Source organism: Mustela nigripes, chromosome 16 (genome assembly GCF_022355385.1).
Source record: "Mustela nigripes isolate SB6536 chromosome 16, MUSNIG.SB6536, whole genome shotgun sequence".
In the NCBI taxonomy this organism is placed as follows: domain Eukaryota; kingdom Metazoa; phylum Chordata; class Mammalia; order Carnivora; family Mustelidae; genus Mustela; species Mustela nigripes.
The window spans coordinates 11,438,389-11,452,966 of NC_081572.1; the positions used below are offsets into that span (position 1 = coordinate 11,438,389).

Below are 14,578 nucleotides of genomic sequence, written 5' to 3' on the forward strand. Positions count from 1 at the left end.
CTCTGCCTACTTGTGATCTCTGTCATGAATAAATAAAATCCTAAAAAAAAAAAAAATTTTTTTAAAGAAAATAAAAACAAAAGATGAGGGGCGCCTGGATGGCTCATCAGAAGAGCACATGACTCTTTACCTCAGGGATGTGTGTTTAAGCCCCACATTGGCTGTAAAGATCACTTAAATAAATAAAATGTTTAAGAAAAAAAAAAAAAGATAAACATACACATTCCCTTCAAAAGAATGCATTTCTACACATTGAAAGTTTAAAAAACAAAACAAAAGAGCCTCTTTTTCAAAAAGAAGTTATCTTACATTATGACCTGATGTGCAAAATGCTATTTAACAGGTAAAAAATCTTGGTTTCTTACTAAGTTGTTAACACCAACCTTAAAACTGGCTGCAACATTTAATCATAAGATAATTTTAAAAAGTCAAGGAAAAAAATTAAGTACATGTAATTCTCCTTGCCCTTTTCTAGAACTAAAATGTGTGACATCTATATGGTATAAAGTCCCTATAGTTTTTGAAGCTAACAAACAATAATTTTACTGCAAACACAGCACGTAACAAAGAGCAAAACATTACTATTGCAATATTTTAACTCAATAGGCTAAATCACATTACTCTCTTTTAAATATTTAAACTAGGATAAATAGTATTTGTAGCTTTGTGAGAATACAGCACTCACTTAGGCTTTTAAAATCAATAAATAGGAATTTAGGAACCAACTCACATGGGAACAGCAATCTATCTAAAGCACGGTCTTCTTGTTTGTTAGGCCTCCTATAACAGGGAGTTGGCCAGGCAATAACTTGTGACTCTAGCAACTAGGAAAACCTAGTAGCTTCCATTTTTCTTTTACTTAGTATCAATTAGTGCACATCATGAGGCCTAAATGAAAAGTCACGCAACGACATAAGATGACAGATACTCCTACTAGGCAGCTGGTCCTGGGTAACAGAAAAATAATTCTTAAAAAGATTATCTAGAGAGTAAGAGTAACCAGGATATTGAAAACGAAAGTCAAAGTCTCTCACACCAATTATTCATTAGTTCAGCTCTTTTAACCATTCTAGAAGGTGAGAAGAAAAATGTCCTACTAACAGGATAAATGTGGCAGCTCTGGCTCAAGAAACCCAAAGACACCGTTTTACTAGCGCTTTTACGAAAAATGATCAGAAGTTCTAAAATGTCAAAAAAAAGTAACATGAAATTTAAAAAAAAATCATTCTGTATTGTGTAAGGAATTTTTTTTTTTACCTTGGAAAAGCAACCCAAATAGCCTCTTTGACCTGCGTGCCTGCGTGCCTGCAAAGCCTCGACCAGCAGCAGGCACAGGACCAGAGGGGGAAGAGCGCATGCGTGTGGGGGCGGAGGGTCACCGCGGAGACGGAACAGGGATGTGCGTGCAGCCGCCTCTGCGCCGGCGCCTCTGCCGATGGCTATCCTACCGAGCCGCCAGCAGGAAGATGAGGATTTGGTTAATTCAGCCCACACATCAGATTAAAAATCAAGCGAAGCGATAGGAGAAGGCAACACGAACCAATACAGCAACACAGAGGAGCTCAGTTCTCTTTCGGATGTTCTACCTTCGGCAGAAACAACATACGGTGTCATAAGAATATGAGTCATATTCTGCATTTTTTAGAATCCAGGATTTTTATGTCGGTAATCAAGTTCAGAGAGTGAAGCAAATCAATGCTTATAGGGCTCTATTTTGTAAAAAAGCTACTTGTGTTTTATGCACGTATGGCTTATTAGAAATAGTAACGGCTCATGTTAATAATATGGTTAATATGGGTCAGGCACTGGGCCACAGTCTTATTTTATAGGGATCAGCTCGTGCAATTTCTACATCAACTAATAATAATAATAGGTCTTCGGATAGTCCCCCTTTTACAATTTCAGAAACAGAAAGGCTGAGGGACTGCGTCAGGCTCACATGCTGAAGGGCAGAGCCCGGACACAAGTTCTAGTTGGTCATCCAGCTCCACATTATCCCACTGCACAGCAGATAACCACATCAAAGTGGAACACCATCACATTAAAACCATTTGTAAAAATGTCTTACAACATGTAAAATAAATCAATGAATTTGGATATGGTTATTTTCTAATCTGCTTGGAAAATACAAAGTTTCATGGAACAAAATCAAGTATACACGTCTTAATGACTTAGAACTAAAGCCAAAATAAACCAACGGAGAGTGATTCCACTACTAGTTTTCTGCATCTCTTGTGTAATTGTTGGGGATGAAACAGTTCACCCACTGCACTGATTTAAAAATCTTTTTTATTCATTTTGTCAAGAGAAGAAAGAGATTAAGTTAGAAAGAGTAAGACAAATAGTGACCCTCACTGCAACAGATTGGTGACTTTAACCAAGGCCACTGAAGTCAATTCTCGAAACAAAATTACTATTTCCTTGATCCCTATCAGCCCAGTCTAATGATGCTCTGCTAATGCAGATGAAACAAATTCTTCTGGAAAAAAGAGCATCTTGTAAAAAAAATATGTTCACAATAATGACCAAAGTAGACTCTATCATACAGCTGGAAAAAAAGACAAAGTACTTTCAAACAAGAAAATTTAAAAAATTGTCAACTTTCAGAAATACGCACTTAAAAAAATAGGCAGTTTCTAACTGGAACAAAAACTTACAACAAACTGCAATCTGGAAGGCTCGCAAGCAGCATAAAAACTGTGGCTGCTCCGTGAGAAACACTGCAGAGAGCTCATAAAATAACAGAACACAAAGGTTCTGATAACCCCTTCTGTACACCAAGCACAAAGTTGGGCAACTATACGCCAGGCAGGCCAATTCCCAAATGACACTTGCCTAAAAAACACACAGCTGCCTGTCAGATAACAGGCAGCCGTCATTAAACGTTCCCAATTCAGGGCCCACATTACAAAACACGTTCACTGATGGAACATCAGGTGAGGACCACTAATATAGTGAGTTTTCAAGGAGGTGAAGATTCAAACCACTTTTATCATGACGAATGGTGGTTAGGATGAACTGTGCCACTAAATGAGTAAATCTACCATCAGTCATTTAAGATTTATATCATAACTATAATCTGGATTCTAAAAAGGAACAGCACAAGGACATAATGAAAGTTCAGAACAGAAGAACTGTGCAACCACCAGTGCAATGCCATGTACTCTTAATAAAACCTTACACATATTTAAAGTGACGTGCTAGAACTTTCTAGGGGAGTGTTAATTATTTGTGTGCATGGGTGTTGGCCAGAAGAGGCTGGGCATGGAAGGAAAAAATGCTCCACGGATGTAATGCTTGAATGCTCCACAATGGTCCACTGGCCAGCACTGCGGACCAGGAGTTGGCAGACCAGGATTCCAGGGTCCAGTCTATCCTTTCATTAGCTGTGACCCAAAGCATCAAGAAACCTCTCTGCATCTGAACTTTATCCTCTGTGAAATGGAGACAATAGCATGTATTTCATACCTCTCACAGTGTTTTTAAAGGATTATATGGTAATATACGTGATAGGACTCTGAAAAGTACAAAGCGATTTTCATAAAATGTAAAGTAATAAGAAGTGATATAATTATCAGCCCTTGAATTGATTTTCTAGAGAAAGAAACTGGCACCCGTTTTGGGCTAGTCAGACAAGGTGTCCCAGCTTGGTCAGGCTGCTTCCTATCTGTGAACAAGGAAAAGGGACTATTCAATCCAGGGCGGCCTTTGGCAACTATGGTTTTCTTAAACTAAAGGCCACAAGCCTTTCTCCTGGGCTAGGTCCACTCAAGGAATTCTGAAACTGAAGTCTAGTTTTCATAACAAAACCATCTCTTGGCTTCATCTCTTAGTTGTTTAGTGAACATTTTCCAAGCAGCATAAATTACTATACCACTAGCTTTATTCAGCAGTAAAACGAAATAAAGCAGCACAGTAATCTACAACACCCGGCTAGAACCCAGACATCCCATAGCTAGTTAACTTTTCACCAAAAAGATAAATAAATAAAAAAGATATAAACACAAACACACCAACATACTACGTCAAGAGATACACACGCATATAAATGCACACATATCCAGACAATCTCACGAAGTTGTAACTATAAGTACATGCCAAAGCAGCCTCTCTCTTTTTAATATACAGTACTATATAGCTCTGGGTTGCTAAGATTTGGATAAAAAGGAACCACTTTCTTCTGATCGAAAATTCACCAAGAAGCAATTCTATCTATGGGGACCTAAAATTTTAATATCTCTGCAGTTACATATAATCTTTTTGTTAGATATGCACAAGTGTTTTACCATAATCCTCGAATCCAGAGACAACAGGTTTTTTGCAACTTGAAGTCAAAATCCTGTTTTAATTTTATTCATGGAGAAAACAGACCAATTCCTTCCCCAACAGAAACATATTTTGCCACTGAAAGTAGTAACTGATTCATTTTTTAAAAGCCTATCCAAATTAGAGTTAAAGAATAAACCAGTGCCTCTAATTCTATAGCATTTCAAATCCATTTTGCAGGATAAATACAGAAATAAATGTTAGTCCCAACTGAAGTTCTTATTTTACTTAGCGCTCAGCTCTTTATAGGTCAATGAATGGGGCTAAATAGTTACTCTGTTGCCCAGACTGAGAGCAGCTCTGTCTTAGTGGATAAACTACTTCATCGGCTTGAAGTGTAAAGTCCAGCACAAACTGTACTGCTTGAATAAGAAAAATTAAGTCTAACTGAAGGTACCACGATAACAAAGAAAATAACTTTGGTTTCAAGAACTGCAAAGAAAAACTGGTCATTACAGGAAGCTGTATTAGTGCTGACAAGTTAAAGTGTTTATAGAAACTAGGAAGCTCTGGAGTGTCCCTCCCAGTCATACACTTTCCTGCCCTATTTAACCAGTCCTGTTAACGTTGCTTACATTTCCAAAGAAGTAACTGAATATTAAATATCTAAAAAAATTAACTGACAAGGATTCCTGGCCATTTTATTAGTTTTGCTCCTTTATCTGCAGTTACACACTTTCCAGCCAAGCCCTGACTCCCATCTCTAGTCATGTAAGTTACCGAATTCCCTGGCCACAGTCACCCGCTGTTCCAGAGGGAGTATCTCATGTGTGTAGTGGTAGGCCATAGTGAACACACAGCCGAAGCTCAGCATCACAAATAGTTAATCCAGTGCTAAGAGACCGCTTCTGAATATGTATATCCCGGGAGCTGGTTTATAAGAATTAGAAGGTATCTTAAAAGCTAGAAGAGCAATGTAAATCTTGGATTTTTCTTTTTTCACAGTAAACTATTTAGTTTACCCATAATGAAACTAACCAGAAAAGGAAATGTTTGCCTTTGGGAACTTGGAAAAGAAAACATTCATGTTTGTACCCGAAATTATTACTAACAAATGAATGGCTGGCTAAAAAGCTAAGCTGTGATCCCACTACCCTAACCCTTTTGCCCGGAAGACTGATTACAAGGCAGTTGCTCATCTTAAGCAAAGAAACCATAAAAAGGCTTAAAAACTATTCCTGTTTGGGTTGTTTTTGTTTTGTTTTGTTTTTTGGCATTTCAATTTGCATTAATAAATTTAATAATCAATTGTTAGTTGAAACAAAAAAAGATGAATTTTATCTATCTGCTAACTCTTCTCTCTTCCCCTGATGGTTTTACTTTTACTTGTTTTTTTAATTTATAATTTTTTATTAACATGTAATGTATAGCCCCAGGGGTACAGGTCTGTGAATCACCAGGTTACGTACTTCATAGCACTCACCATAGCACATACTCTCCCCAATGTCCATAACTCAACCACCTGGTTTTACTTTTTCTATCCAAGACTCAAGAATATACATTGTTAAACATAAAAAAGAAAAATTATGACTGTAATATAAGGACTTCCCAGCTCCTAAAAAATTAACAGACTAGCGTACAGAAATGATTCCTATTTCCCAGAAGATAATGTGTGATGTTTCTTTTTTCCTAGAAGAACCTTGTAATTCAGAATGTCTAGAAAAGGAGGAAATAAAATAAGTGTCAGGCTTATATGCTAGTGAGAGAGAAAAAGACAAGGTGTACCAATGGAGCTTCTACTTTGGTGGGAGACCCAAACACAAGCGCAAACAAGTGGAGTACAGGCAACCAGACAAGGGCTGGAAGCAAGCACAGCAAGGAGAACACGGGGCACAGAGCCACATTCCAGCCGGAGGGCTGGAGAAAGCTCTGACCCTAAGGCACTGTTCCTCAAGACGGCCCAAGGAGCATTCATCCAAATCACTGATGACTATCTGCTATACATACACATCACCGGGTCCCACCCCAGATTCCTGAATCAGAGCCTCTTGGGATGAGTCTAGAACTCTGCTTTTGTTTTGCTTTGTATTAAACAGGCATTCCAGTGAATCTGATGCAAGGGGTCCCCGGGCCACATTCAGTCACACTGAAATGTGATTACCATTCTTCTAAGTCAAGGGTAGGACCTACTGAATAGAGAGAGTCGTGACAAACCCTGACAGAAAGCCCTTGTAAAGACAGCCACAGCAGCAGAAAATCAGGGTATGTGGAATTGAGAGGTTATCGGGGTGTGAAGTAGTCCAATGAATACATTGTCGGAATCATAAGCAAGCTCGCTAGGCTTGACTCAAAAAGTTGAACTCTGTTCTGGAGGTAATGGGGAAAGAACACAGCTTTCTGAACAAACCCGTGTGGTGTTTGAACAAGATTACCTGGGAGTCCAAGCAAGAGGGACTAAGACATTAACGGAAAGAGGGAAAGGAGGGAGCAGATGCAGGCGATTTTTCATCGGTAGAAAACATAGCACTTGGGAATTTGCTGCATGTAGAGAAGAAAAGGAATTAAAGAGGACCGGCAGGAATATTTTAAATGAGCCAGGGGCCCTCTCGATGTCCACCACTGTGCCAAGCACCACACAGCAGCCAAAAGCACAAGAGTCACTAATTCAACGTAATACCTGAACTCCTCCTGTACGTTGACAGGCACCATTAACAATGCCAAGGATACACACAGGAAAAAAATTCCTGTCCTCCAGGAGTTTAAAATTACATCCTTCCCTGTTCCTCTCTTCTTCTGTCCCTACTTTTTATGGGGAAAAGTATTTCTGGAGCTTGTCACTCCTTGTGCTCAAGACCTTCTTTGTTCCTAAAGCATCAGCTGGGCCCGGTGAAGAACATGGAGGCCCTCACTCTGACTGGTTTTGGTTATTTGTTCTTAAAGGCAAATACTCAGGAATGCTTTTTCTCTACTACATGACAGGACAGTCTTGATACAAAACTGTTAGAATGTAAACGTCCAGGGATGCCTGGGTGGCTCAGACGGTTAAGCCGCTGCCTTCAGCTCAGGTCATGATCCCAGGGTCCTGGGATCGAGTCCTGCATCCAGCTCCTTGCTCAGCTGTGAGCCTGCTTCTCTCTCTGCCTCTGCCTGCCACTCTGCCTGCTTGTGCGCTTTCTCTCTCTGACAAATAAATAAATAAATACGATCTTTAAAAAAAAAAGAAAGAAAGAAAGAAAAGAAAAGAAAAAAGAATGTAACATCCAAAATCAAGTGTCAGTGAGGCCCAACTTCAAGTAAATGGACTTACAGAACCTTCCCTCAGAAACCTTTAGAGTACAGCTGTTTATTCCTTCATCCAGTCAATACCAACCATATACTTTTGCAGCTGGATGCTGCAAAACCTTAGAGTGGAAAGTATGGTTTGTTCAAGAAAATGAATTAAGAAGAAAAGAGAATAAGCACACCTAAACGCAAGACAGAGGGTGATGAGAGACGAGAAACAGTGTGTGGAGGAACTATCGGCTATAAAATAAGACAGACCAAAAAAAAAAAAAGGACAAAAGAGGACAAAAATCAACCACGAGTCTGAGAACTGGACGGAAGTCACCTGTCAAGTTAAATTCCTAATTGTCAATATACAATGCTGCCAATGACTTGATTTTAATAATAACATGAGATAGTCTTTGCCTTTCATTAATGGACAAAGTACCTGATGAGATACACACACCCAAGAGGAAAACTATACAAGACAGTAGGTAACAGCAGCTACCATTGTACGGCGCCTGTGAGAGCCATAATGCAGAGAAAATAAAGATCCAAAACTCAGCTTTATAAAAAGCCGTCATGAACACGGTTCTAGAACTTTTAATAGCCAAGACAGCTTCTGAGTACAAACTGTTAACAGCAAAGACTGTTGGCTGTGGCTGTGTATCGTTCTGTAGCCACACCCATAAGTGTGGATCACTTTAATGCCAATGACATCATCAAACAACTTTCTAAGCAGTTTTACTTTCAACTGTCACTTCTTTGGGATCATATTACAGTAAAACACTTCAAATCTGAACTACCTCTGAAGTGCATACAGTCTAGATTGTTATCATTCCTGGGATCTTTCCGGTCTTCGGCAAATAAAACCCAGAATACAATCAAAGCATTCACAATTAAACTGCAAAACACTTGATTAAAAAAAATTGATTTCAATCATTATTTGTGTATCTTTAACCTAGATCAGATCCTTTTCTTTTCCTACCCTCTCCACAGCGCTGTATAACAGCTATATATGTTACAGTAGTCTCCGATTATTCTGCTTCTAAAGAAGAAATGTTTTGTAAAATGTGCTTGGAAATCTTAGAAAAACACACACATAGAATGCAACAATGACTTAAATGTTATCAAGGACTTTAATCTCTTTATAAATTAATCTGAAACATAAAAAGAGTACATCAAAAGGCCACACAGATGACACATCTAAAGAACAAGGTGCAGTTACTGAGCTCACAGTCTGAGAACAAAAGATCAATTTTTCAGAAGGATGAATATTGTTGCTACAATTAGGAGGAAATTGTTTTCAAAAGGAGAATAAAATTAGGAGAAAGTACCTAAGAAAATCACTATTATCTCACTCAAATAAAAGAATAATGACCAATTACACATAACTGTTTCACCAAATCTCAGGGGTTTACTTTATTTTTATCTTGCTTCAGAAAGAAGCTCATCTATATAGCAATCCAAATTTCTGAGGCTAAAATTCTGGATAGATACATTTTAATGTGGAAGTCAGCGAAAAAAGGTATGTTAGAATCAGTTACTGGTAAATGTTATTAAAATAGAATGACAACAATGTAAAAGAACAAATCTCTTACCAGTTGAAACTCTCGACGCCGGTCATAGGCATTCTGTATACCACTGTCTGCCCATAATGCTCTTATAACAGGGAGGTATTGCAAAAAAACTTGAGTTTCCACCATTCCCTGGGACGCACTGGAAGAGCGGGTGTCAAAAGCCATCATCTTGTCTCCGTTGGCTTGGTTTGAGTTATCTCCCCACGGAATATGAAGCTTCTCTCGAGCATCTACCAGCACCCTCATACCTTTGTTTAAAAAGAAAGAGAAAGGTGTGCTGGGAGTCATTAGATATTCTCACTGATTCTATTCCATTATTATCTTCTGAAGCTTCTTAACTACTCCAGGCCCACCTCCTCCCAAACTGGAGACCAACACTGAAACAAACACCCTTAACTTCCCAGAGCTTTAAAAAAACTAACACGTGTTCACAATCGTAAGATTAGAGCCCTGAAAAGCAAATACTATGAACACAATTGCTCTTTTTGAACGATTTTAACATGTTCTAATTTATAAAATAACTTTTTATAAACTTTTAATAGAAGGTAGTCACGGGATGCCTGAGTGGCTCAGTTGGTTAAGACCTTTGGCTCAGGTCTTGATCCCAGGGTCCTGGGATAGAGTCCCAAATCAGGCTCCTTGCTCGGCTGGGAGCCTGCTGCTCCCCCTGCTTGTGTTCTCTGTCAAATAAATAAATAAAATCTTTAAAAAAAAAAAAAAAGAAAAAAAGGTAGTCACAAGAGAACCAAAACCAGTAAAGGATAAAGAAATCATGCTGCACAGGCCAACTTCCAAGCTCTGAAAAAAAGAGCTGCAGCTAAGATTTTCTGAGCCCCTCAAAGACATTTAAGAAATGCCAAGAGTCAAACATTATCACTCTGAGTTCGTCTGCTCCCTGAGCAGCACCCGGCTGTAACCCAGTATCAAGTGGTCTCTCTCTCTCTTTTTTTTTTAAGATTTTATTTATGAAAGAGATTGCACAAAGGAGCACAGGAGCAAAGGGGGAGGGTGGGAGAGAATCCCAAGCAGACTCCAAGCTGAATGTGGAGCCTGATACAGGGCTAGACCTCACAACCAAGATCAGGAGCTGAGCCGAAAATCGAGTCAGAGATTAAGTCACCCAGGCGCCCCAACACAAAGTCTTCTAAGAACCAATTTGAAACTCAAAAACTCCCAAACCTAGCATCTAGTCAGAGTTAAGTCACAGGAAAGCCTTAGATTTCCCCAAGAGGGAGGAAGAGCAATTGCAAAAAGTGCATAGAAACAGAGAATGCAACTCAGAGAGCTTAATCCAAACCCAGGATTTCTAATCACTTAACTGTTATCTTTGGTCCATCTTAATTAACAGTCACATGACTACTCAGTCAATTGTCCGGATAACATTTTGCTGTCAATCTTCCGAGCATGCCAACTCAAAAAAGCAGATGTCTAGTGACTTATTTCATCTCATAACCAGTGCTCAAAGTAGGTCACACTTACGACCCAGTGCACAATAAGGACCAGGTGTTTACCTGGCCCATAATCAGTTAACATGCTAACCCTATTCATTGACATAACTCCTTAAGTTCAGCGGCATCAGGATACAAAGGTACTTTCAATTAAGGACTGGCAAGGCGGAGCCCTAAGCCTTGAAAGAGACCTTAATTAGTTTTATGCTCAACAGTAGGATGGGAAAAATACAACTGTTTTATACAGCCTAACTGCAGCAATGCCAGGGCTCAGAGCTGGCTGGCTATCATCTGTGAGCTCCTGGCCTAGTGCTCTTCTAATTACCCCCACGAGCCCCACCCCTCGACCCCCACCCCCTCCTGCGGGGTCGGGGGTGGTGGATATTTTTCCTCAACTCAATTGTGGGAGGGAAAAAAAAAAGAGGTGATGAGAAGGTGTTGTTTAAGAACTTCTTGAACAAAAAAATCCCACTTAAAGAAACGCTGCTGGCAAATCTGCTGAAATCGGTAGGTAGCAAACCCCTGGAAAACTGCTACCCAGATGGTGGCTTCCTGAGGCACCTGAAGTACCAGGCTTTGTATCTCAAATTTGCCAAAATGCCTAAACTAGAAAATGTTTGGTACTAAGAAAAATGAACGTAACTGTCACTGAAATAAGAACCAACTTCTCCAATTCTCTGAAAGACCCAAAATTATCTGTGTATTTTTCACTTACAAATACCTTAATTAAAAAAAACAAAAAAAAAACAAAAAAAAAAACACTTGTCAAATAGAAGCAGAGCCTATGATCCAAGCCGACAGCCACTCACTGGCTCAACCTGTACAAGCTCCGCATCACTTTTTAGGCCAAAGATTCTTTATACCAAAGCACGACTTCATTTAAATAGGAGAGCAAGTGGTGATACCCCCCGCACCCCACTTATTAAGCAAAAAGGAGAGAGGAACGTGTTGCATAGTGATTGCAGGCAAAACATCCTGCCCGACCGTGACAAGGGGGCGAAAAACCACTCATGCTAATTTTTTCAGACTAACTGTATGGGTCTACTCTTTCCTGATGCCAGCCCAGTACACAGGACTCCGTGAAGTTGCGTTATCTTTGCCCCAAAGGGCCCAGGAACTGTCACCCTTCGCCCTTGACAAGTCTCAGGCAAAAGTTTCCTTATTGAGACGGTTCCAGGACTCGCTCGCTTAGGAGGCGGCCAAAGAAGCAGGGAGTTGGGAGCAGCCCCGACCCCATGTGACTCGGGTCACCCACCCGGGGCGGCGAGGTTGGGCAGGCAGTGCCGGGTCGGCGGATGGGGGTGAGGGTCCGGGGTTGACTCCTGGGTCTTCGGGCCTCGTCTGGAGGAAGGCAGGCGCGATCACCCAGCACCCCGAGAAGCCCGGCTCGCCCGCCTCACTTCCCTCTCGGAGGGGACGAGGCCAGCGGCGGGGGGTGGGGTGAGGGACCACCCATGACCCCCTCTCGAACGGCAAGGGGGAAAGCGGGGCGCCCTCGGGCATCCTCTCCCCGAGGGCGCGAGGGCTCCCGGCGCAAGCAGGACGGACGCCCGGGGCGCGCCCCCTTCCCGCCCGCCCGCCGGGCCCGGTCCTCCGCCAGGGACAGGAGCGAACGAGGGCGGTGCCGGACCCCGCGCCGGCCGCCCCCGCCCCCCCCACCCCCCGGCCCGGCCCGGCCCCGGCCCACGGTCTCCGCGCGACCCCCGCCCGGCACCTTTAATCACGTTGCTGTAGATGGTGGGGCGGAACTCCTCGCGCGCGCGCTGGTCGAAGTCCTGCCCGTGGATGATCCGCATCTGCTTCAGGAAGGTGGACTTGCCGCTCTCGCCCGCGCCCAGCAGCAGGATCTTCACGAGCCGCTTCACGTAGGTCTTCTCCCGGGACAGGCATTTGTCGATCTCCTTGGACTTGCGCTGCTGCTCGGCCTCGCCGCTCGTCAGCACGCAGCCCGGGAAGCACACGGACAGCACGGACCGCGACGGCAGGAAGTCCGCCATCTTGCCGCCGCCGCCGCCGCCTCGGCGGGCCCCTCCGGCTCCCTCCACCTCCTCCTCGGGCGGCGGGCGGCTCCTGCAACGAGGCTCGAGGGCGGGGAGCGCTGCGGCGGCCCGAGCGCGCCCGCGGAGGGAGGGAACCAGCGAGGTGACTCGCAGGGCGGGCCGGGCAGGGCGGGCCGGGCGAGCCGGGGAGGGAGGGAAGGAGGGCGGGCCCAGGAGGGGCGGTGGCCCCCGGGCGTGCGCGCGCCCGCCGCCTCCCGGGAGCGCGCACGCACGCACGCACGCCACAGCCGCTTTCCAGCCTCCCCGGCCTCCACGGGTCTTGCTCGAGCCCGGCGCGGGCGGGGGTAGGGGCAGCTGGGAATGGTCACGTGGTCTCCGGCCGGTCCGGGCGCGCGCAGGCGGAGCCCGACTTTCTGTTTCCCTTTAATCAGCTGCCCTCACGGACGGGCAGAAGCGTCTTCCCGGAATCCTGGAGGCCCGAGACCAGGTCCCAGACACAGCCCTTTGGGCTCTCCTACCGCTCTCCACGCTCTGACACCTGGGTTACGTGCCCGCCGCCTCCTGTCCCCCTTCGCGCGCCTAATTTCGAGCCCCTTGCCGCGAGCGGTATTCAGACCGCGGGCGCGAGTCTGGAAGGTTTTGGTGCATTTTCTGGAGGTGGTTTCTCGGACATCCTGCTCTCCCAAGCCCAGAGTGATACCCAGACATCATCAACCTTCCAGCCCCCTTTTTGCAGACCCTGCAAAAGACTCTCCTTTCCGGGGAGGAAACTGGGGTTGTCATTAATCTGAGACGTGCGAGGCGGCTGGGGGGGGCGGCGGTTAATGTCTCATTAATGTGGATTCCCACTCGAGGTGTCGCACTGAAGTCAGTGGATGGTGGCTGCGGAGGGTGAGGTCATGGTGAAAATCCCCCTAAACCGGACACTGTGAAGCAGACTCTTCCCTACAAGGAAACAAGCAGATAAGCAAACAGACCGAGGACCGGAGCAAGCAAATTTTCGGTTTCCTGCCAGATTACAGAGGATGTGACCAGCCAAGGGACTTTTTTCTGCCCTAAGAGCAGATTCAGGCCAGGATACCTGAAAGGGCTGCTAGGGGACCAGGGACAAGTGACAGCTGGATTGACAGTCTGCGTAGCAAGGACCCCAGAAGCCAACTTCTCTCTTCTCGGTATTTAGTGGCAAGTGGAAACAGCCGTTTTGGTTTCTCTCTTCTGTGCAGGGCAACGGCAGTGCTCCTTGATTTGGGCCTCTGTAACTCCAAAGCTGCCTATGTGTTGGGGAGCTGAGGTAAGAGGTTGGCACTCTGAGTTGGCCCATGACAGGTTTAAATGAAAAAAATCAGTGCCAGTCTACTGTCAGGTTGGCTTAATGGCTGAGAAGCATCGTGACTCAGTAACTAGGCTGCAATGAACAATGGCTGTAGTAGGATTATCTCCTGTTGTCCTGGCTGATCCCAGAGGGTGGAAAATCCACAATACACAAAGCAGGGTAGGTCCAGCTCCAGTATCTATGGATGCATAGGGTCAGAATCACGGGGTGGTGCCTTCACTCAAAATGTATGGTAAAAGCCTGACCCTGGATGGAAAATCTCTCTAGAGTCTCAGTTGTGTTCAGGAGGCCCCACTCTCCAACATCTGCCCCCAACCAGAGAGCAGGTTTGGGCCCCACGCACCATTTCTACGTGGGCTCCAGATGCTAATCTGAGCTCTTCTGCAAAATCAGGAGGGATGCCTGTAAGTTAAGCAGGGAACATATATTTTTTTCTTTGTCCAAAAGTGTGTGCAGCATAATGGAGAACCAAGGATGCCCAGGAGGCAGGAAGGTTTTCCTGCCTGGCCGGTTCATGTTATGACATGCAGAGTAGCAGCAAAAGCTCTTCAAAGCCCAGTGTGTAACCTTGTGCTGAAACAAGGTTGGCTCAGATCAGACCTAGCTGCTATAGTCGGTGTTTCTGAAAAATAGACACCTTTGGGCCCAGCCTGAGGTTTGGTTAGAGCAGTCCCACTGCTTCTGTCTGAT

The 14,578-nt window shown here is 44.0% G+C and overlaps 1 protein-coding gene across 1 annotated transcript in view; it reads right to left on the bottom strand.

Annotated features, from left to right (window-relative positions):
• Positions 1–12,777, bottom strand: part of GNA13 (G protein subunit alpha 13) — a 41,211-nt gene extending 28,434 nt beyond the window's left edge. The window contains exons 1-2 of the mRNA XM_059380325.1: positions 12,270–12,777; positions 9,129–9,355 (exon numbers count right to left, since the gene is read on the bottom strand). Of these exons, the coding sequence (XP_059236308.1) occupies positions 9,129–9,355; positions 12,270–12,552 (510 nt within the window). The 5' untranslated portion in view covers positions 12,553–12,777. The remainder of the gene's footprint in view (positions 1–9,128; positions 9,356–12,269) is intronic.
• Between the last annotated feature and the right edge of the window lie 1,801 nt (positions 12,778–14,578).